Source organism: Lepisosteus platostomus, chromosome 10, assembly GCF_059453375.1.
Source record: "Lepisosteus platostomus isolate fLepPlt1 chromosome 10, fLepPlt1.hap1, whole genome shotgun sequence".
Lineage (NCBI taxonomy): Eukaryota > Metazoa > Chordata > Actinopteri > Semionotiformes > Lepisosteidae > Lepisosteus > Lepisosteus platostomus.
Window position 1 is genome coordinate 16,571,832 of NC_142620.1, and position 25,180 is coordinate 16,597,011.

Below are 25,180 nucleotides of genomic sequence, written 5' to 3' on the forward strand. Positions count from 1 at the left end.
CCTAGTCATGACCTCAGAGATAGACAGGCCAGTTAATGGGTGTCTCTTTCAGCGAGTGATCAAGAAACAGAGGAACCATTGTTTGCCTGAGGCTCCTGCGGCTCTGCCCACAAAACTGCTGAGGCAGGCATTGAAGGCAATAGCTGCTCCAACTTGGCCAAGGACAAGAAAGAAAACAGACTAGATTTAACATCTTCTTTCATTGCAATTTCAAAACACACAGACTTTAATGAACAGATAAAGACCCCCTAACTGACAACATCCCTCTCTCTGCTTTTTTCTTGCTTTGAATGTGAAAATAGCTAGTATCAGAAAAGAAATACTGAATATTTATGGCCAATTACAATTAATATTGAAATAAGTACATAATTTCACTTTGTTCTTTATTGCTCTGACTAGCTCAAATTGAAATTGAAACAGGGTTTCACATTACAGAATCACAAGTGCTAATATTCCTTGAGGATAAGCATCATTTGAAGTGAGAAAGGAAAAAATTGGCTATTTCTGTCAATTGAATACAATAATTTCTTCGGTATAAGAAGTTCCTTTAAACAAGGTGGTTACTATGTCTAAAATCTCAGTTTGGGGCTGCTGTGTCACACATGAAAATGCTGTTTAGTTCATTTGTAACATGATTTTCACTGAAAGACACTCTCTCAGTGTCTCGAAAAAGTGCTCTTAGACATGAAATAGCAGAATGGATCACAACAGAGGTGTACTTATAAGTAAAACTTTACAGTTCTAAAATGTCTGACTTTAGCATAAGGACAAGAATTCCTCAGATAGGAATAATGAGAAATACATTTTTTTTAAATGGGCATTAAATCAGAACCCATAGCTTTTATAGAATATAATAATTATTATAATAATATTTTATGATGCTATAATATACATAATAATTATACTATAAATTTGAACATAATTGTAGCTTCCTAGAGATTTTGCACTCCTTATTCGTTTCTACTTGTGTCCCCTGGTTTGTGGTGCACTGTATATTCTGAAGAAGTTCATTGGATTGATTTTGTAAATGTTTTAAGGATTTTTTTATATATGAATAAGGTCCCCTTGTAGTCCTTTCTGAGATAAAAGAGTCTTTTTAAACTGTCGGAGTAGGACATTCATTTACGTTCAGGAATTTTACTAGTCACTTTTCTCTTGATTGATTCCAGAGCAGCAGTGTATTTTTTGTAACATGGTAATAGAAGCTGTTCACAGTATGCTAAATGAGGTCTTATGAGTTTGTACATTTTAACAATATCATGGAGTTTTACAAGAAAGGTTTAGGATGAATGACAGCAGCCAAGTTTACTTTAAGTGTATCTACCCTAACTTGTAATCAGTCCCAATGTCATTACCTAAACACAAAACACTATAAATACCTGACATCTTTTCTCCTTCGCATTGGTCTTTTGCATGTTTTTTTTCTAATACTGTGTTCTTCTATCGGCTTCATTGCTGTTGTATTTCTCTTTTCTCCATTGACCTTTAGCTCCAGTGAAAACCTTGATGACAAGTGACCCTGAGTCTGTAAACTCCTTACTTATAGACGAAGTTGCCAAAGGCCTAAATAATTACAAACCCATTTCTCTTTCATTCCCTTGACAATTAACTTACCATTGATATTTGCAATGCCTCTTTTGCAAGAGCTTCATCCACCTTGATGTGCATTTTTTTTAAAAAATCAACAGTTCAAGAACTTGGCTATAGATGCCAACCAGGATCCTTGCTCAGTTCTCCTTTTTCTCATGTTCCACTGCATCATCCTTTCCATCACTACCTCCATCTGCCCCAAAATGCTGTTTCATCAGGAGTTGCACCTCACACTCTCATTATTATTGGACTTTCTGGAAAAAAGTAAAGTCACCTCTGCTCTAATGTAAAATTGCCTTCATTTGACATCCTTAACATCTCATTTTTCATCTGCTAAGAATAACTTAAGGTTAGGTTATCTATAATAAAATGTCCACATGAGGAGAGTTTTTTTTCATAAGCTTCTTTATGGTGCCCCTTGTAAGTCTATATCCATCCATTTTCTAATCCCTTCATCCAGGACAGGGTTGCAGGATAGCTGCAGCCTACTCCAGCAAGCAATAAGCGCTAAGTGAGATACACCAGTCTATTGACACCAAAACCCCTCTGCCAGTATCCAAATACAGCCAAAAGGCCTCCATGCTAAATATTCACCATACCTACTTTGTATACAGAAATAAAAAACTGTTTTTATTCTCAGATCTAAGTGTTATCTTCCAGCGGTTAACAGTGTTTAATTTTTGTTTTGTTTTGCTTGGTCCTTTCCTTCGAAATAAAAAATGGAAAAATAGGGGAAAGGATGTCAAAAATTACAATAAGAGGGAATAACAGGGTCAGTCATCAGGATACATAACTGCTGTTTTCAATAGAAGATAGACTTTGTAAACCTGTTTGCACACAGTATGTATCTGTGAATAAGTAAATACAAAGTCACACTTCAATTCAAACGAACAATAAGAATATAACTAGTAACTCGATATTGGTTGCTTAGTGCATTAACTGTGAAAATAGTGTTTTATAAATGGCGACATTAATACACTGTATAAGCACTTGGCTGTAAAAAGGAGACAGTGCCAAGCTCCAATTAGGCACTGTTGGAGATGACTAATCACAAGTCCTGAGCACGGGTCATTTCTGGTGCATGCGTGTGTAGTCTTTCCTTGCCAGTTCAAGCTCTGCAAACAGACAGGCAATCATTAGTTCAGACTGCAGACAATTGTTCTCTGTGAATTAATGACCTCTCAGCAGGAGAGGAGTGAGCAGGCTCTATGACTGCCAAATGGCTGGCTAACTTCAACTCCTAATCTTTCCAAAGGATGCACACAAAAAAAGTGGCTTGAGTAAAAGGTCACATGGGAGTGCTGCATACTGTTAGCTTCTGCTGAGGAAAGTACAACACAATATCTGCCAACTCGAGTAACACCTTATTTACTGTCACAAATTTATCTGAAGATTTCATTTTCTAATTATTTTAATTATCTCAAATTAGTGTAACAGTCATGGTGTAACACTGAGTGATTAAAAGAGAACAGTCAATGAGGACTGTGGTAACTGTTAAAAGTGATGCCTTTGTATAATATTTTCATCTTTGATCCCTTTGAGTTAAAAAAACACGAGCTAACCTTTTTGCAAAGAGGACATGCAGAGAAAAATAAATCCTTATATTTTTACAGTTTGTTAGGCATAACTTGTGTTCAGTTCAGAAGCACAGATCAACTAAATAGCTTGTTCAGCTTCAAAATGAATCTTTTTAATAACATTCATAACTGGAAAGCTATAGCTTAATTGTTTTATGTTTTTTTGTAAATTTACACTACACATGGATAACAGTACCGAGCTCCACAATGAGAACCTGAATTGATGTCTAATGTGAACAATCAGCTGCTTCGAGCAACAGTGTTATCATAGTTGAGTAACTGGGAACAACCTTCTTACAGTGCACAATCGAGCTTTAAAACCTTTATTTCCATTGCTCATTGTTCACTTTGTCATTTCCTCAAAACAAATATTGAATTCATTTAAAGTCATTCGTTGAGATCAATCCACTTCTGAACATCAATGCTTAAATTTCTTGGTCTAATATTCTTTCCTCACTCTATACATGTATCTTACTAATCAGCACATCTTCTACATCATATGTAGTCAGATCATTTCCATATTCAAGCCACGGCCTATTCTTAGTAAAACACACAACACACTCTCACTTTTGAAAATTTGGTATTTTTATTGAAAAACATTGTACCTTTTTGACATAAAATGAGAAAAAGATATCAGTTTGAAGAGCCAAGCTCTTATGTACAGCGTTATTGCACTAAAAAACCACCCCTTCTTCCATATTGTATTTTTACAAAAGAATAATGAGTGCACAGTACAGTCTTGGAGACACACAGTCAATGTTTTACAAAAATGCTACATTTTTGCTGGGTCTCATTTCATGGGATACAGAGAAAGTGTGATCCTCAAGACATCTTTGAAACCAAACAAGTAAAGACATTTTTCTAGGGTTTTGAACATACAGTACATGGGTTCCAGACCTAAACTATGGGCTGCTTTATTTTATATTGTTTTACATTTTTTCTTCTTTATAGACAAAAAAGAACAACTGGCCCCTTTTTATTTAATGTTTTAGTTGAGAATTTTCAGGTAGTTTCAGCAAAAATGTTATAGTCAAAGGAATGTTACATTTATTTTTATTCAATTAAAAAAAGCCCTTGAGCACAAAAATACATAGGACTGTGACACTTGAAATAGATACAAAAGCAAGACTTTGTGAGAATCTCTTCCGTAAAATGTTAAGAAAACTGCAATAAAAGCTTTTTTTTTTACAGTAAACACAGGCAAGATTTACCATCCTTGAAAAAAAAAAGAATAAAATGAACTTAAAAAATTCAAGACACTGATGGTTTACAAAGAAGTCAATACACCTTTTCCTGCTGAGAGCTCTTATTGGCTTACGCATTCATTGTGCTTAACCCAGGGGAGCTTCTCTACAAAACCATTGCTTGCGTACACTGCATGGACTTAAAATTCCCTCAATGAAGTAACACTGTGCAACCACTGTGGGTTTCTTTCATTACATTACAGGTCTAACTATACTGGATGCTAGAAACAACCTCTTGCAATTACAGAAATCCAGTTGTAGTATGCCAGTTCAGCACATTGAAAAAAAAAATCCAGAGGTTACTAAACACCAGAAAAATCAGGGACATGTACAACATATATATATATACATATAACTTACTTTCCAGTGCATCACAAATACAAACTACCTCTTGAGCTGACTTTCTTTTTTTGTCATAAAACAAAAGGCTAGAACCCAATAGGTGTGAGCATGCCAAGTGATTTAAATCAAAGAGTGAAGGAGAAGTAATCTTGGCTGATTTCTCTGTCAATAATCATCAGCTATCTCCTGCTCTTTGCACTGTTCACCTGTGTTTACATTAGGTTAATCAGCTTATCTGCAGTATGTTAGCAAAATGTTTTCCTTCTCCAATCTCCTGTTTCCCAAATAGCCTCACTGGGCATGCCAGACATGGGTTACATATTCTGAGTGTGAGATCCAGCACTGTGCCAAATCAAGAGGGTAGCAGTAATACACATTACATTCACACAGTTTGCTGTTTACTAACATGAGCTAGAAACAGCTGTGCATAAAGCAGATCTTTAAGTGTATTGTTCCATGTCTTACTGATGTAAAGTACAGTAAGTGAAAGATCTGGGATGGTGGAATTCACATGGATATATCTGCCCTTGCCCTGTTTGAAGATTACGCTGCATCTACAATCACCCCTGGCACAGTTCTGGGCCTGACACACAGCACAATCTCAAAAATATATACATTTTAAATGAAATTGCACACATGGAAATCTATACAGTAGAAAAATCGAAATATACACAAAATAAATTACCAGTATATAAAGAAATAAGTTACAAAAAAGTCCTTATTTTAAAGTTAGGAGCAGGCTGCAAAAACAGAGCCAGGTAGAAAAAGAGTAAAAAAGGTATTTTGGCCATTGGAGGGCATTAGGCTACATAAACTGGCTCAGCGTTCAAGATTTGCAGGAAACAAACTCTAGGCATTTCTCTTCCTATTAAACATGCTCTAAAAAGTAGCCTTCACCTCAACGGCTGCATTTGCTTGATTTGTTTTTATTAAAAAATGCTAACCAATTATAGACCTGGTATTTGTAAAATATCTCACGGAAATGTTTTGTAACCTTTTCAAACTACATTTGTAAAACAACTCCAACAATGGAGCAGACTGCTTTTCTCAAGCATGAGCTGAAATGGGTTGCACATCTAGTGTTATCAGATGATGACTCCAAAGGTTTAGATGTGTATGATCAAATGTGCAATTGTCAGAATAAGCAAAGTTTTGTTCCTTCATGCAATACTACACTTCACTGATTCACTTTCATTCACTCCACTTTATTTAACAGAGGTAGCTTTGAATGAAAGATATGGAGCATGCCTTTAGCCAGTGCTAATGACCTATGATCTTATACAAGTGACAGTTATTTTTCTGGTAACACTCAACAGAATGGCAGAGCAAAGAGAAAGAGTACTTTGCTAGCTCTGAAAAGGCCAAATAATATCCATGTTCCATGTGTGGTTGTACAATACCCAAAATGTTTTAAGGTCTTAAATTTGGTTATTTCTATTTCTCACCAAATGTATCGCCAATTTCAGCAAAACTGAAAAAAATGGAGAGCATCCTTTTGATTAAATATTCTTTTTAATTCCATTAATATGTCCTAAGTAAGGTGCCAAAAAGAAACTATTACTATAAATGTCAAAGGCAACATTCAGTATTCACCAGCAAATCCATTCCCTATTCATACTTGTCATACTGAAATCACTTCTCATCTTCACCTACATCTGCTCTTGTATATAGGCCATCATCTTCTTCTCTTTGTGACACACCAGAGAATCACTGAATGTATACATGAGTCAAATTGTTCAGCCAAACACTGTCAGCACTAGCTTTGAAACCTGGGATGATGGGCTCAGGTGACTAACATGGCCTTTTGTTGGACTGTAATAAATATGTTTTGTCATTCAATTAGAACAAATTAACACATGTTTACTTTTAGGTAACAAGGCACATACAAAACAAAAAAAAAACAACAGAATATCAATCTTTCAAGTAATACTGAGTGCCAGACTATGCATGTTTTTTGTTGCCTTTTTTACATTTTCATTTCTGGTTTATGCAAATAATTTAACCCAAAATATTTAAATTTGAAGGGTCTTGTTTTATGCATTTATATTGTGAATACAAATTGTAAGGAATATCTGAAAGTTTGTCATTTGTTTAGAGGATGTAAAAGGCATTCTGCTCCCAAGTAAAAGGACAACAACAACAACAAAAAAACTCATCAGTGTCTTCAAAATATATTCATATTTCAAAATTGAACCATTACAGTTTTTTCTTTTACAAGAGTTAAATACACTTTTTCTTTAGCCCCTACTCTTGTCCTGTACAAAATCTTTAAAAGCCAAAAAGTAGTGGTTATTCCAAAAAGCACTACTGTACTAAGTCCACTGAATTGATTCCGAGTAACCCGAAATACCCAGAAGAGTCCCAGAATTCAGACCATGTCCTGAGAAATGTTAAGATCTTTCACAGGTTTCTGCCTAAAAATGCTATTGTACTCTCTGAAAACTAGTGGTAAAAATGTATTAGCAGTTGAGTTGGAAGCTAAACAAACATACCTAATATAGGGTGGCTAGCTGACCCCAAGTTAACTGGATACTTTGAAACAAGAAGTCGTTTTTAACTTCTCTCTAAATGGAAATTAGAGTTAGATTACAAACGTGAGTAAACAGTTTTTATTTCATTTTAAGTTGCTATTAGCCTCCACCAGTCAAGAACTGATCAGAATTTCTTCAGATGCATTTACACAGTTTGGAATCTTTCAGCTTTGATTCCAACTTGGTACGTTTACAGTAACATCAAACAGCAGCGTGTTCCTCCCAGAAGAAATTTAAACATGACAATCTAAAGACGACATATGCTGTGGTATAGAACCACACTGTTGATCCCACTTTGATATGAAGTTGATGTAGCTATTAAAATATTTGCTTAAAAATGTATACTTATTTCATAGTTTCACACTGAATAACCACTGTCTTGTTTTTGTTCCAATTTAAATGGTATAATGAATTATGAACTGGAAGCAATGTGTGGTACCTGTTAGTGATACTCTCCCACCATTCCAGCACATGTCCACAGTGCACTTATACTATGACAGGACAAAAGGATGCATACACTTACGTCCTCTTACCCACTCATTCTGAAATAGCTGAGCTACTGTCAATACATCAAATGTAGGGAACTGTAAAAGTAATAAAGGAAAACAGTTTTCTTAAGTCATAATCAAAATCAAAATCATAATTTCATGCAATGAAAGAATATTTTCATTTCATGCTGTCTTCTGGCAGTTGAGCAAGAAAGTTAAGGATTAATGCTCAACTGACATTAATTTACTACAGTTCGGAGAAAACGTTAAAAGCCTAGATTTTGTCAATGTATCCAGTTAACCCAAGACCAACTGTTAACCCTAACCCAATCAAAGTACTGAAAATACAGATACTCCCGCAAACAATTGTGAGATGCACAGGCAAAATCTGTATGCACAATTATTACTGTACGTTTTGGTTCAAATGTTTTAGTTTTCAGTCAGTCCCCAAGGTGATATGTTCCCACCATTCCAGGTCATCCAAAAAACAAATTCTTTAGAGCAACTAGAATAAAAAGGTCCCCTTCTTTTCCACATATTTGTTTACATATGAATGTCATCATGAGAAACAAGACACAACAAAACTACCTTCACTTAAGTATTAAGTGTTAAGTATGAAGTATTTTAGTATGTCTTCATCTTTAAAAAATGTTTTCTTTCAACTCAGCATTGCTCTCCCATTCACTTGAATTTTTTTCCAGACTCATTAGAATCCTTTCTCCATTTGGCTCCTTAATATTGATGCGAAGGGATTCTTACATACTAAATATATGGGATTAGCCGTATGGCTATCAAGGTTTTTCTGTACACATCCCGTGCTGTCTGTCCATATTAAAAACAAATCTACAAGAGGAGACTCTTGCTTTTTGGGGTTTTGCTTGGACTGTTCTTGGTGCTGTAGTAATTGCAAGCTCTACAGTCCACAATTAGGTAACACTGTAGTGATCTACAGACCAACAGCCTTCATACTTTTATACTCTTGAGAAGTCAATCCACAAACGGTCAAGCTTTTCCTTTCTGATACAAGACAGGGAAGACCATTTAACCAGCTCTTGCTTCAGAAACCAGTTCGTTTTGTTGTTCAATTCTAATGGCAAGTAGGACAGCTTTCCTGGTCTATAGAACAAAAATGAGAAAAAGTAATAATTCTCCCAATTCTATGTTCTCCCCATGTTTGCCTGAGTTTTCTTCTGGTGCTCTGGTTTCCTCCCATAGTCCAAAGACATGCTGGTAGGTTAACTGGCTTCTGGAAAAATAGGCCCTGGTATATGTCTGTGTCTGTGTGTGTGCCCTGCGATGGACTGGTGTCCTGTCCAGGGTGTATCCTGCCTTTCTCCCACTGCTTGCCAAGATAGGCTCCGGCTCCCCTGTTACCCTGTATTGGATAAAGCGGTAAGAAAATGGATGGATGACTTTTACAAGCTACTGAATATGGGAATAATGGGATTACAGCTAGAGGAAGCTTTGGTGCAACTCAACAGAACAAAAGCTATGACTTTTAAGTAGCATTTGACAAAAAGGTTGTTAAAAGAGGTCTTTCTAAAATGCAAATTTTATCAAATTTAAATAAACAATATCTTTTAACAGTATGATTGGGAGAGCAAGAGCAAACAAATCATACTGAGCATCAAAAGAAACATTTGCATTCACATTTTTAGAATAAAACGTTTACAGATTTCAGAGAATGAATTAAATGGTTTTTAGGTCAATTTGATGAAATTATCATTCAGGATGGACCCTGATAGATTCTGGTCACTTTCTTGCATAAGCACCTAATCATGTAATTAGTGACAGATTTGACTGGACAGAGTCTAAGTTATTTAAACTGTTAAATGTCAAGCCTGGGGAAAACAAAAGATACAAAAAAAAAGATCTGCTTATTAAGAGTACAATGTCTTTTTCCCATTGAAAGGTTGGAGCAATACCTCAGGCGGACTTGCCCGCAGTGGATTTAAATGCTCGGAAACAATGAATCAAGGTTTTGTGTAGATCAGTCATGGATTTCAAAAAGCGTGGCGCAGATGTGCAGAACAATATACTAACTGTTGTGTACAACAGACCAGTCGATGGGGACATATGACCAAGTGCCAAGTGATGCTACCCAACTCCACTTGTAGTGGTGTATGGAAATTTGAGTGCATGGTGCTAAAGTGATCAAGTCCTGCGACATCCTACTGCCCTGTGAGCAAGCTCACATGTAGCACTGTGGATGTGCTACAAAAAAGTAATTTCCTGATAATACCTTTACAAAATGTTGTAGTTACAAGTTTCTTTGGATGCTCAGTATAGAATAACATTTTTTAAACATGCCAGTAAAAGGAAGAACTTGAGAGCACTAACCCTGTGCCTCTGGAAATTCATTTATTGGTTACCCGGGGAAAGTTCAGAAATTAGTCCCTGAACCATATTTTTGGAAAATGTCTTTTCTGGACCCCTGCACCCACAAATTATCTTCCATTCCCCCTTCCTTGCTCCTTTTTGTTTTTGCTTTTCTTTTAACAGTCATCCCCCCATGGTGGGAGAAGATAAGGCATTCCCAAAACAGCTGGAGGCTGTTCAAGATATACACGTACAGGAGTGCAAACAAATCCAACATACTGTACAAAATAGTATTTTACACACTTAAGAAAATAGGGAAACGTTCCTGTAAAAGAATATCATGAACAACAATTGCTTCCATTTGGAAATTGCTTAAAATCAGGCCTATATAAAATGAAAGCACCGTCCTGCGATGCTTTAGTTTGTTTGTTTTTTTCCACACCCGTGTTCAGTCTTACAGTGCCATCTGAAGTCCAGTCCCTCTTCCTCTCACCTCTGGTCACCACGAAGTTGGTTCCTGTTCCCTTGTCTCTCAAACAGGAATGTGAACAAAGCCAAAGCCAGCCTCCACCACATGGGCTGGTGGTTCCTTTGGTTTCTGCGGTACTGCAACAAAACACAACAAAAGAGAGGAAATCAGGAAAAACAGCCTATGTAACCTTAGGCCACTTTCACTTCCATTCATTTCCAGGATGGTTGTTCAAAGGTTCTGCTGCAATAATAAACATTTACTATTTTCTAAAATGCCTTTTCAGAAATGTGTAATATAATCAATATTAAACTTCATAAAACAAGACATTTAGATAATACCTCTTAGACATGAGATACATTAAAGTTTATAAGAACAGAGGGCCATTCTCTGTCCCAGGTTCAGGGGGAAGGACCAAAGTGCAATTTGCCAAATGATTACAAACCTGACAATTTCCAAATGGTTATTAAACAAGATAGGAATAGCAATGAATTAGATTAATGTTTACTGTATTATTGTCCCTGAGTAAACTACCCAAGTTTTACTTGAAAGACACTCAGAAATCTATAATATTCTCTTCTTTACCAATGTTGCACACACACATTACCTCTGTATTTTCACTGGGTTGTTGAGAAAAATGATAAAATATATGCCAGTTATATAAAATGTTTAAGTATTAAATAGTTGTTATTAATACATTAACTAGTGAATCCAAAACTTGATTTTATAAGGTTTAGCTGCTTCCTAATGCTCTTTAACTAAGGAAACACTCAAAGGAAAAACCAAGGAAGAAATCTGACTCTTTGGTGAACAAATGAGGGTCTAAACAATACTGTTATACATTTACTTGAAGGCTTCATGAGGATTTTTAAAATATTTAGTTTCATGAGGAATTTAATCTTTTGTTGGTTTCCACTGTACTTACTGTAACCTTTTAGTTAATGTGACAAAAGGACTACAATAAACATGCCAAGGAAAGACCTGGAGGAAGACCCCCTTATATTTTCAAAACAACTTGTGTTTATACTGTTCCTGCATATAAACGATCGAGTCAGCTTTCCATGTGTTTGAAATCCAACAATTCAATTAAAACTAGGGGTTAATACTGTCTTTAAAGACTACTCTTCATACATCCACAGCTTAAAGCAATCATGAGACGTACTTTTTTGTTCATCATTCATCTGACAACTTTATCTAATACAGAGTCATAGAAGAGCAAGAGCCTATTCCGACAAGCAACTGGCAGAAGGCAGGACACACCCTGGACAGAATGCCAGTGCGTCGCAGGGCAGACAAACACAACCACGCACATACTTACACCAGGGCCAGGACATACCATTGGACCGTGTAAGGGAACCTGAGCACCCAGAGGAAATTCACACAAACATGGGGAGAACATACGAACTTCACACAGACGGCACCAAAGGAATTATACCCTGGGCCCCAGCTGTGGGAGGCAGCAATGCTAACTGCTGTGCTACTGTGCTAGTGTGCTGCTCTTTTGTTCGTCATGTTACACTAAATGGCTCTGGGCTATTTGCCATTAGTACAGGTTAATTTGAATTTAACAATGGCGTTGAGATATAAAGAAGAGAGACTTCATATTGCATGCATTTTAAAGGTAAAGTAAGATACATTAACTAGTGAATCAAAAGCTTGATTTTCTTTAGGCAGGGAATGGTGTTTTAATTCTACAACACAATACAATCAAGAGGTTGTTGAAGAGGTTACGTTTAAAGTGTGCAAATGCATAAAAAGCAGCTCGTAATTCTGCTGTTTTAATGTCAAACCAGCCTTGCACAATGTTAATGGTTCCATGCTCACACTTTCTGTGCTTTTTAAAAAGAAATACAAAGGAAGCACAGATCAGCAGACCGGAAGCCAATAGCAGCAAAGAACTGAGAGGTCAGTTCAGGGGCATCGCTTTCTCATGAGTTTTGGCAACATGTGATCCTCTTCCGAAGTCGAAATAAATACCCACAATGCTCATGCTTTATTTGAAGCCCCACCCTTTGCTGTGGCATGACTTCCTTCTCTGGCCCTGCCACCCCACTTCAGGAATGGAGTAAGTCTGTACACAGGAAGGACAGCCCATACATCTCTCTTCAAAGAAGGAGCGACTGCACAGATCATGGCATGTTACCTCTGTTAATGGTGCCACTCTGTGACATTTACATGCACGTGAACAGTTTTATTCTAGGTCTAGAGCAAATACAAAAATAAAAAGTAGAAGTTATCTTATTATTATTGTTGCATCCATATTATTGTCACATTTATAATTAAGGAAAAAAAACTGAGGACAGTATCTAGCTTACTTATATAAATATCTAAATATAAAGCCACACACTTATGATTTAAGATATGTACTTGATGCAACATTAAAAGGATTAAGAAATTACTTAATTAAAATGGAATCCAAGAAATGTTTCAGAAATCATGTACTCACTATCAACAGAGGTAAGCAATTGACAACAGTGACTGGGTAAAGCTGCCTTTAATCCCATTTTAAAGGCGGCTCAATGGCATTTTGCAAAGTCCCCCAGCCTCTCAGTAGCTGATCATGCCTCTCTTGTTGGCTCTAGAGCCAATTGAATTTTCTAGGATTCAAAGTATGATGATATCAACACCACTGAAAATCGAGATAAGATAAATGCACTTAATAGGATTAAGGAACTCTTGAGGCAAGGCTGTGAAAGGTTTAAAAAAAAATTCATGAAAGCTGAAACTCCCCTTCCAAAGAAATCTCTCCTTAAGAACAGAAAAGACAGGGAATGATAAAAACTGAGTAGTTCTAATGAGGAGCAGACTCTAAACATAAAGCTGTGTTACTACTGCATTGTGAATTAAATAAATATAAATACGGCCACTTAGATGTTGTTGCAGAAGAGTTCTGTGGATCTAAACTTAAGAATGCTCCTCAAAAGGCTTGACTTATACTGCCTTCAAGGTTTCTCAGCATTTTAATCTAGCAGGGCAAATACTAACTTTAGAACTACTGTACAGTACAAAATAAGATCTTCAGTATTATTAATAAAAATATGTTCTATAAACCTCTGCCATAATGTACAGAATCAAGATTCAGCTTTTCCATTAAACAGAGCTTTCCACAGACCTTCATTTTAAAGAGAGAAAAATTCATTACATTGTATAAACCTCTAAAAAATTCCAAGAGGCTTCTTTCGCACGTTCTAAAAGGGGCTGTCAGTAGCTGGATTATAGTACTTTTGAAATAGTCTATAGTCCTATTTTTTTCATTTCGATATTAAAACGTGTTTACACTTTATTACCTTTTATTTTTATTTTTTCACCCAAAAGCATCTTGGTATGCAAATCAATTGAATTTCACATAACATAGAACAATCTGAACTTGCCAAAAATCAGGCACTGAGGATTCTTATATTAAAAATAGGATGAAGCTGAAAGAGGATGACTCCAAAGCAGATACACACAGGATTTGCACCTTACTGCCACACAATTTCCTTTACCAAAGCTTCAACTGATGGCAGCTATATCACACTGGAACCACCAGTCCCCTCACACTGACAGAATAAAGATTGAAAATATGTTCCTATAGTTACCAGATTAACAGGTAGATAAGAGTCATGCAAAAGATTATATTTAGGAAACAGGTATGTTACTAAGAAGAGAGTAGACTGAGAAGTGTAGAAAAGTAGTCTTAACGGCTATATTAAGGTGAACATGCAGATTTTGCGTTTATGTATGAACCACCACTTAACGGATAGGGCAGATGACCCAGACTAATGGGTGGGGTACACAAGAGATTTGGCAGGAGGCACTTTTTTTTTTTGCTTCAGAGTGTCACAGTACAAATATGTGGATTCAAGTCAAGGATATTCTAGTGTTAAAAGTCTAAGGTAAACAAGTCCCGATTGTAACAGTATTTGACATGCTGGTGCCCAATTCATTAAAATAATGGATTTGTTTTTGTAAGGGATCTTAGGTTTTAAGCAATCACAATATACTGCACTTTCACATTGAGTATCCTCGTTTTAAAGAGCAAGATCACGGTCAAAATAGGTTCCTGTAAGTGACCTTTAAGTCAGCTGCAGTGGGTGCTAGCTGTGGCTCTGTCAGGTGAGTGAGGCATTGTGGGTAGCAGTCACGTTACTGGCTACATGGGATGACTCATGCACTAAATTTAGCCCTAGATATAAACACAGGGAGAGCTTACCCAGACACAGTCTGCTAGCTTTCTCACACCACCAGCCACATATCTTATCAAACACTATACGCCAGGGTAGTTGTTTCTTAACATTGCTCACGATAGGAGACTTATCAGCTAACGACAGTTCATTAGGTAAAATCTGTAATTACAATGCAAATATGGCTTTTTTATCAGAAAAAAAACAAGTACGGCGCACTGCACGTCTGGAGAGGTTCAGAAGACAGAAAAGGAGAACTACAGAACTGCTTTTACAGAAACATAAATGTTGTTTTTGCAAAGGAAGGAAAATCCCTTCAGTTGCTTTTTTCCTAACATAACTAGACTTTTGATCATGGTGGTAATGCAGTAACATTAGAAACAAAGACATAGTAAAGAGTGAATACAGGTACCTGCTGTTTATGAACTGTATTATCACTATGACAATACTGTTCACCACTATTGGGGAACAGGGATCTGTAAAAGCCCCCTATGAAGTATTAAAATGTTATTTCCATTTCCATGACATCATTGTTGAAACTGTGGTACAAACTGTATGGGAATATGTCAGATTTCCAAGAAACTATTGTGAGACAGCAGCTTTTTGGACACCTTAAATACTATATCCTATTCTATGTTTGCTTATTTTCGCTCTCAAAAATACAAATAAACACATAAGTTGTACTAACACACACATTAATTTACAAGACTTTCTTAATCATTTGATTCTATTGACACTGCATGAGATTAACAAAACAATACTATCATCATACTAAGAGATATTTAATCTCCATTCAGTACAAGACTTCCAGTCCCTTTAGGAAAATGCTAATGTAGAAGGACTGAATTTCAAAATATTTTTAAAACTTGTAACATAACCCTGCTTTTTCAAACCTTACTCATTATATATTGTGGCTATAATTGTCATCATCCTGGTCCCCATAGCTGACAGCAATTTACCCATACAGGATGCCTGCAATACTCAATCAAATGAAGTATAATTGTCCTTTCAGCAAGGTTGCATTCTCATATGCTGAAAAGGAACTTAGATGTTATCAGATCACAGTGTTTGTATTATATCTAACTATGTGATGGTTAGATATTGAACTAAATAATCGACTGTGGTTTGTCCCTTCAATTTAGCATCCAGAAATGACCTCCCTTGTACAATAAAAAAATGAGTTCACGAAATTTGATATACTGTAACACAACACCATTGCAGTACAGTCATAAAAATATCGGATCAAAATGTAAAATGATAGATAACTTCTGCATACAGTTCTCAGGAGTTGTTGCCCTTTGTGTTAAAGGACTTTTCAGACTGAATTGATATCACCTGAGAATGAAACAATTCAATAAAGAATGAATCATTTTTACACATGACCTCAGTATTCTAGAGACACGTCACAGAAATAAGAAAGGATAATGGGGAACATGCTGTTCCTTAATTTGCCTCTTAGATCATTATGTTGAACTGTCTGTTCAAATTTGCTGGAGCTCAGAATGTGTCTTACGTTCTTGTTCTTATAATACATATTTACAATTTTTACTAGATTTTGTATAAGAAAACAAGTATTTCCAATCTTAGACATTTGGCAGCATATTTTATGAAACAGGAAGTGGGGGCCCTTATCCTAAGGCAACAAAGGCTGCCAATAGGTGGTTACCCTTGGTTACAAGGGCTTGTTGCCAGCTGTTATTCAGGCAAATGCAGGTGTTTGTGTCACAACAGTTCATTGAAAGTTATTACGATGAAGTAACAGTGACACCTTAGTGTTATTTCTAAAATTTTAAAAATAATACTTTGTGTCTCCTTTTCTACCATTATAATGCCTGAGGTGTTTTATCTACAGTGTTGACAATTAAATTACATGACTAACTCAGGTGTGAAACTTTGCCAGGAAAATAAACCCTCAGGTAACAAAGAGATAATAATGGATAAACAACCAAACAAATCTGTTTGGGGTTTTGCTGAAGCATTTTCAACAGCAGCAGCTCTACAATGCTGGAGTCATTCTTTCATTACTACGGTAGCCTTGTTCCTCACTAACTTTCAGGCAGTCTTTGTGGCTTTTTTTTTTCCCAACCACAGTAGTCTGTATCTGTGGATCTCCGGTAGCAGGAACATTGTCAGAGGCATTGCAAGTGTATTAAATACCAATAGACTATTTTTCTCTCATCACATAATTAAACAAATACTAATTCCAAAACGTAAGGTTTTCAAATATCATATGTATAATAAGTTTATGAAATGTGGCGTGTCTAATGCCAATATGTACTTTATCTTAAGTATATTTTATTTTGAAAGCCTTGTAAGCTGAAAAAAAGAAATAACTGCATACTGCGTCTTTTATTCTTATTTACATATTATTCAATACAGACTGTTTTATAAGCAGAAAAATAAAGACTCCTACAATTCAACAAAACTGAAGCTCAATAATATAATCCGTACATGGAATATACTGTTCAAGACAAAAGAAGACCACCTTAAACCACTACGTATTGTATATGGTCCTGTTTATTGTTTTACAGTAGTTTAACAAATGAGTTTGAAGCTGAAGATTAATTGAGCTTAACTGAAAAGAAAGAGTGGTTGAAGTGCTTGGTTCACTGGCATGCATCAACAATATGTAGGAAACCTATGTCCCAGTCCCAAACAAGTATATTCCACAGAGTAACACAAGTTCCTACTTCAATGTTTGGTCACATGCACAGTTGTGAAATGCACAGCTACGTTCTGAAATTTGCCAAAGCCAATAATTATCCTTTGCCTGATTTAATTTTCAAGTCTTGGCATGATGTCAAGTCTTAGACTAACCTTTACATGTACCATCATATATAACGAAGTTGCTTAGACTCTTGTTGAACTGTACAAGAGTATATTTAAAGCTGTTTTAACCATGTCAGAGAGAGGTTGATCATATGTCTGCAAAATTAACTAAATGAATAGACATGTGGAACCTTGTTCTTTCTTAAACGTGGGTACATGGATTCAAATCTGCCAATTTTACCATGCTACCACTGCAATTTCACCACTTCCATTACAGAGTACAAGGGAAAGTTTAAAGTGCAGAACAGTAATAGTACTTTTCATCCTGAATCTGTTCTGAAGATTGCACCTGACTAATAGGTACAAATGGCACAAATGTGAAAATCAGTATATTTTCAGAAACCTAGAAAGCCGGAGCCAATACTGAAACAAGGCACCTTCTGCTCTCTTTCCATCATGTCACTGTAAGACAAAGCTGCACTTCTACAGAGGTAGAAGCAGAACAGAAAAGTAAGCGAAAGGGCATTTTCATGAACCCTACAACCCTACTTTAATTAAATCTTATTAGTAGATGTTATTAATGGGATCTTAAAGGACAATCTGCTTTATGACTCAATAGAAATTAGAAGTCTATTTATGGCAGGCGAAGAAGGAAAGATTAAGGTTTGTTTTCATGAAACCGCAAGACAGTCGGCTCCCATTGGGAAAGGAAGGATTAAAAGCAGGCCTGTCAGAGAACGAGAGCTCCTGCTCAGCCCTTCGCGGTCTTTTGTTCAGCGGACGGTCTGACGCCTGGCGACTTCTATTTCAGCTCCGTGCCTGTCTCTCTCACGCCACCCTGCCCTCCCCAGCCAGGCTTGCAATGAGACGCCTTCCTCCAAACACCAGCCTTACAAACAGCCTCAGGGGTTTTCAGGGAAATCAGTCTTTTTGTGTGGCTTTTATCTGCCCTTAATGCTGCTGGCAGGACTTGTTGGAGACTCCTAAACCACAGCTGCACTTCAGACTCACGCGTGAGGTATCGGGTTACAACATGTTTATCTTGTCCAGCTACTTCTTCTTTTTTTTTTTAAACACACAAGTACAGAAATACAAAACTGATGTTTAACCATAAGCTTGAAATGCCTATTGCCAATGCAATAGATCCTAAGAAAATCTGCTTGCAAAGATCATTACAGAAATACCTGTCAAACTACTTTCATTCACCACCCGTTACTAGAATGGCTTTGTATTACTAATGGATATCTGTTTCTTTCTATATGATAAGATATAAGATTTATGTCTTTAAGATTAATTGAGTTCACTTTTTCATTAGCCACATAATTATGCAAGTTCACCCTGCTTTTATCTGGATCAATGCTTTCATCATGTCATACACAAAAGAGGCTTACATGCTGACAGGTTGTCCTTCCTTATGTTAACTTTTACTGCATCACACAGTATGGTGGAAGGCTGTTGGATGACCCCTCTCTCAAAGGGAAAGGAATAAAGTACATGCAAGAAGCTTGTTAATGTACAGGTTTCTCAGAATCTGAGGTCAAGCGGGAGCAGTACCTGAGAAAACCAGTCTACATCTAGCTCGGAAACCAAAGCAGCAGAGTTTGCATTATGCATCCAGTTTTGTTCTGCATTGAGAAGAGAAGAAATTAATATGCCCATTGCTTTGGGAAAACGTCGCCATTTTTATTTCATAACCCAAAAAAAGACCACAACTAGATCAAAAGAATTGACAGTTATAAAGTATTTGTGGTTTAATTTTTCCTTTTATAATAATAATAATTATAATAATAATAATTGCTTACACTTATATAGCGCTTTTGTGGACACTCCACTCAAAGCGCTTTACAGGTAATGGGGATCCCCTCCACCACCATCAATGTGCAGCATCCACCTGGATGATGCGACGGCAGCCATAGTGCGTCAGAACGCTCACCACATATCAGCTATCCGTGGGGAGGAGAGCAGAGTAATGTAGCCAATTCATAGAGGGGGATTATTAGGAGGCCATGATTGGTAAGGGCCAATTGGAAATTTGGCCAGGACGCCGGGGTTACACCCCTACTCTTTTCAAGAAACGCCCTGGGATTTTTAATGACCACAGAGAGTCAGGACCTCGGTTTTAGGTCTCATCCGAATTTATGCTCTTGTTTCTATAAACATTTTTTACAGACAATTGTTCAGCAGATTGAACTGGCACCCTGTAGCTAAATCCCAACCCCTTCTTAAAGCACAATGACTGGCTGTAGTAAATAGCATATATGAAACATATATCCTTATCCTTGTTTGCTGTTATTCAGCTTACAGCCTAGCAATTGTGCTCCTTGTCAAATATTATATAAACAGAGCAAAATGGTAATACCCAGCACTATCATAGCAGCATACACCTCTGAAGGACAATAAAAGCATACGCTTCATACTCTCTATACTGATTAATGGTATCAGATTCACTTCTAAAAGGGTTTAAACAGGTCTGCACCAAATGCTTTCCGACATAAAAATAAAAGGAGAAAAACACAGAAAGGAATATCAAAATGACAGTGTATTTATGTGATTTTCATGCCAAACTGCTTTATTTTTGTGGTGTCCTAGGAAAAACTATTTGTATTTCACTAATCAACAAAGAAAATAAAGTGGTTAATGGACCACAGCTAGACAACTGAAATCAACAGTTACATGGTATTTGAGGTTTTCATTTTCCTTCTGAAAAATAATGATGCAAATATACATCTTGGTATGATAGCCTGTCACATGGATCAACCACAAACTTGTAGGCAGAAGTTCTATTTGTGTATTTTTTATAGGAAAAAAACAAGTGATATCTTGTAAAAAGAATGGCCAGGCAGGGATGAAGGGAACTTGGATGGCTGAAGTTGTGTCATTTTGAGAGTACTGTTTGTGGACCATTCTCTTACCATGTGGAGATAGTCTCGGTGAAACTGATCTCCTATCCTCTGGAGCTTTTGGCCTATTCGAACCTCAGCACTCCGCACCGGCTGCTCCTCAGCTTCACCCGTCTCCTCTTCCTCATCCCCGCCCTGTTCAAAATGTGCAGGGAAGTGCAATCGAAAGGCAGCATTACCTGGATAAATGGCAGGTATGGAACAGATTAAGAATGAGCAGCCCCTCCAGACAAAGAATTCTGGATTAGGAAAATAGAACATCTAAGATTGACTGGGGTTAGATTAAGAATGAGCAGCCCCTCCAGACAAAGAATTCTGGATTAGGAAAATAGAACATCTAAGATTGACTGGGGTTAGATTAGGACTGCTTTCAGCTTTTTAAATAAACTTTGCTTCTGCAATTACAAGGCCTAGACACAAGCAACCCAATTGTATTTCCCTTGCCTTAGTCGTAAACAGTCTAATACTGTACTTAATTCAGTGTGCTAGTGAAAACTTGTCTTTGTACAATGGTCTTGGTTGATTTTGGTACAGTGTGTAATCCCAAAGAAGCAGCACTAAATGGTATAAGAACCTTTTTCTGACTTAATATTTGGAGTGTTTTTTCTGTCTTCCTATACATTCAGTTTTTTTCCTTGACTTTTTCTTATTGAAAATAGAGCTTCCTTTCAAAAAACATAATGAACATTGTCGATGTGTGACCTAAAACTGACAATTAGGCATAAAAAAAATGAATAACAGTTTCTCTTTTAGCCACATCATTTCCTTATCCTTCTGTTTTTCTATATTTGCTTTAGAGGTACAAAAGACCGATTTTGATGGATGTTTTCACAACAGGTATTATGAAAACAACATTCAAAACTCATAAAACCTCTGCAGATAACTGCAAGATAATATATGCTCATAAAATAACTTTAATCGTTTCTATGGAAGTTATCTAAAGTAAAGTTAGTCATGTACTTCCTGTAAAGTTACCACTAATTAAATAATAATCTCCTTCCTTGCTCATTAAAATATATGCTTTCTGATTAAGTAAAAGTGTAAAGATTCTTGAGAAGGCCACATGGACATGCATAGAACATGCTAAAAACAGCAGAGGTCTGGGTGATTATGATAACCAGCAAAAAAGAACTTAAGTCTGTCAAAAAGTACACAATGTTATTCTTCTATGAAAGAAACATGATAGTGAGATGTACTAAGCATACTGTTTTTGGTTTCCAACTGCAAGCCATACCTTCTTCCACAATATAAAAAGTATTTTAAGACAACATTTCATAAACTGATGGTGTACACTGTGCTACCACATTTTGGACAGGTTTTCTCTGCACAAGAGTATAGTTAACAAACACAAATTGCAGGTATGCAGTATGACAGAAGTATAACTATGTACAAAATTACTGCAGGACTTCACTATAAAGGCTGTCCTTAGCTGAGTGCCAGCCATTTGGTTCTATTTCCGAAGGTCTGAGGTCAACACAGAGGATTCCCAGCTGGCTGTCAGGTTCTTACACAAAAAAAGCAACAGTGAAAAACAAAACTACTTTGGAGACTACAAGATAATATCCCCAATGAATTCTCATCCCAGCAAACTTTAAAGGCTTCAGTTTTGTTTTTGTTTTTTCACATAAGCCTGTGTTTTCAACTCAAATTGTCAGAAAACTTGACTGGGCAAATATTGTGTCCTTACCATAGAAGAGTCGGCGAGGCTCTGCTCCGACACCACACGGCAACATGTTGTCACCATGTACCAAGGCTGGACTTGGCGTCTGCGTGCCCTTGTCCTCGTACTTTATTTCCCTGAATTGGGTTCCCCAGCAGTGTGAGAAATGTGACGGGTGGAACACGTCATCTTCATCCTCTTCCATCTGAAGCTTTAGTGATAGTCTGCCTAAAATAAAAGAGGAAAAGCTGCTTTATTGCCAGTAGTTTTGTATTGCACATGATGAGGAAGCCACATTCCTGGAGACACATGAAGCCGATCAAGATCTTTTGTCAGTCTATGCAGCTCTTGGAAATCTGTTCTCGTCTGAAAGCTGTTTCCAGTACAGAGCTACTTTGTGACAAACATGTAGAATTAAAAGAATATGAGCCTAATAATAGGCATTTAAACTTAGGAAGTAAAGCCCTGACTCTACTTTAGGTTTCTAATACATTTGTTGACCAACCCTCTATTCAATGAGAGAATAAAATACTTAGAGCACATGACTGATTAGCAGCTTAAATGTTAGGGAAAGATTAATTCATCCTTTAGAAGATCTGAACATGAGAATAGAAGTTAAATCAAAAACAATGAAAAAATGTTCTACGTCATAAACTAGGTAGACTATTATTAAAATGCAATAGACTTCTGACACCAGAAGATCATGCAGATAAAGAGCTAGACATCTGATAAACCACAAAAACAAACATTGGGCTCTCTTCACAGAACGCTTTGGCATTAACTAATTAATTCAATTAGGAAAAAAGATTTGTATGCTCTAAACAAAAAAGTAATGTTCACAAAACTGGTTTGCAAGGCTGTTAAAACACTCTTAGAACAAGAATTAACAGACAAGCATTAACAGTCACTTAATATGACATCAGGAACTGTTAACAATAGATTTAAAATGGAAGAATCATCTTGAATGATGTACAGTATATCAATGGAGAGCCAAAAAGCAGTAGCAGTAGCAATTGTTGACAATTAGAACGTAAACCTGAATATTTCTTCTTTAAAGAATAGTGAACATCAAAGTGAAATAAAATCAAAACAATGATCATGATCAAGTTAATTGTTTGTACCAATGCAGCTTAATAATACTGAAATAATACATTTTAACCAATAAAAATGGCTCTATATGCTGTGATATGATTCCAATATCTGAAGTTTCTTAATGCAGGCTGAAATTAGTCACAAAGACAACAAATCAAAACCTCTCCTCGACTCCTTTAATTTTTTCTTTAAACTCTACACTTCTCAATCCCATCATTAAGACAAGGCTAAAGAAAGAGTAATATTTTCTAATTATACTGCTTGCAGACAATTCTCAATTTTATTTCTTAATGGTTTTAAATAGGTATGTAGCTGCTTAGATCCCTCTACTGAGAAGATACAGAATCAACAGTACGAATCAATGATTTCTAAGTAGCCTTCATTAGCTTTAACTTTACTTCACTAGAAGTAAATTTCCTTTCCATAAAACTGCACAAAGGTTTGCTTTACTAGACGTCAAGAAGGATGCTAGTCTTGCATGAGTATTGCCAATTAGTAGATGGTACATACTACAACAAGGAACATGCTCGGATATGAGAATCTCAAGGTTGTTTGTCCCTCCAACCCTCAGAAAAACAGATACAGCAAAAAAAAAAACCAGAAAACTATAAAGGTCAAGCAGTTGAATTTCCACTGGCACATATGCAAATCAGGAACACAGAACACGATACCAACTGTGCACGCACAACAGCAGTGCACTGCTGCACTGACACAATCAAGCACCTCGTCTGCCTCTTCTGAAACAAATTCCATTCGCGTGGTTTCCAAGCATTTGCAGTATCATTGCAAATAAGTAGCAAACCACCTAACTATCCCCAGATGAAGTCTTTTTTGCTCAGCAATTATGCAAACTCAACAGATATCTCTTCAGCACAACCTCGTTTAGGCAAAACCACATACCTGCTGGGTAAGAGCCAAAGAATAAGTTAAAGCTGTATTAATTTCTGGAACTAAGTACCCAATAACATGTTTGCTACAATTACAGTAAACCGCTTTAAAGTGCTTCCCAATTTGCAGCAAACTTAAGTTCAGTAGATGAAACGTAGCTTTGTAAATGCATTCCCACAATGTAAATATTTTCTGGCCTCCTTGTGGAGGTCTGTGTATGTAACTGTACTACCCAGGGAATTGTGCTGTTTGTGAAAGGCTTTAAGCCAAGAGAATACTATGTACTATTAAAATGTTAGGTCTGTTATACTTTACGGACAATAACATACAAGCCAACAAAAACATATAAATCAATCATCTGAACTTCTCAGGAATAGATAATAAAGTAGAATGTTTGTACAGCTACACCAACACATCCATTCAGAACTAACATTACCACTACTCAATTTATCAGACTCAAACTCAACTACAATTGAAGACTCCTTTCACTTTTTAAGCAGGAGTCTCACTTAAACTATGCTTCATTTTGCAGTCCACACACTCAGGCGGAGACAAATACTGTACATCTGACAAAGAGTCACAAAGTGACTAAATCATTAATAATGAAAATGCATGCTTAGATGTTGTATTTTAAGTCGTGGCACTCCTAAAAATTGAAACACTCTGCATATTATGCCAGCTAAAATTTAAAAACCAAGGCATTTACAACTTTTCTTCAATTTTTCACTTCCTGGAGACTATTTTTAAAAATAGAATAATAAAAGGCAAAAAAAAGAGCAGCACAGGCTATGTTCTGTTCTGATTTAGATAAATAGCAGAGTTTGTCACAGCAATGAAACCACAATGTTGGCTGCGGTCAGGCTGCTCTTTTACTAAATTTATCGAAGTGGAAGCTTGGCAGGGAAAGGCGTGAATGTTGTCTCTATTTCCCTTGTTGCCTGAGCCACTTACCAACTTTTCGTATGTGCATATTTAAAAATGGGCTATCATCCTGAAAATTGCTCTAAACTAAACCTACCTAAAGGGAACTGAAGTACTTAGTACTTAGTTCACATTTTCAATAAACATCTGATTAGAGACCAAGATGTTTCACAAACGTTTATTTGGAAAATATAAGAGGATAGGGAAAACACCAACTGAAAATATAT

General features: G+C 36.5%; 1 protein-coding gene across 3 annotated transcripts in view; it reads right to left on the reverse strand.

Moving 5' to 3' along the window:
• Nucleotides 1–3,730: 3,730 nt before the first annotated feature.
• Nucleotides 3,731–25,180, reverse strand: part of bmf1 (BCL2 modifying factor 1) — a 28,473-nt gene continuing 7,023 nt past the window's right edge. For 2 of the 3 annotated variants that reach the window (XM_088648455.1, XM_088648454.1), the window contains exons 2-4: nucleotides 22,080–22,280; nucleotides 20,405–20,571; nucleotides 3,731–10,697 (exon numbers count right to left, since the gene is read on the reverse strand). In XM_088648455.1, the coding sequence (XP_088504581.1) occupies nucleotides 10,581–10,697; nucleotides 20,405–20,571; nucleotides 22,080–22,257 (462 nt within the window). In that variant the 5' untranslated portion in view covers nucleotides 22,258–22,280 and the 3' untranslated portion in view covers nucleotides 3,731–10,580. The remainder of the gene's footprint in view (nucleotides 10,698–20,404; nucleotides 20,572–22,079; nucleotides 22,281–25,180) is intronic. The other variant, XM_088648456.1, reaches the window with a different exon arrangement.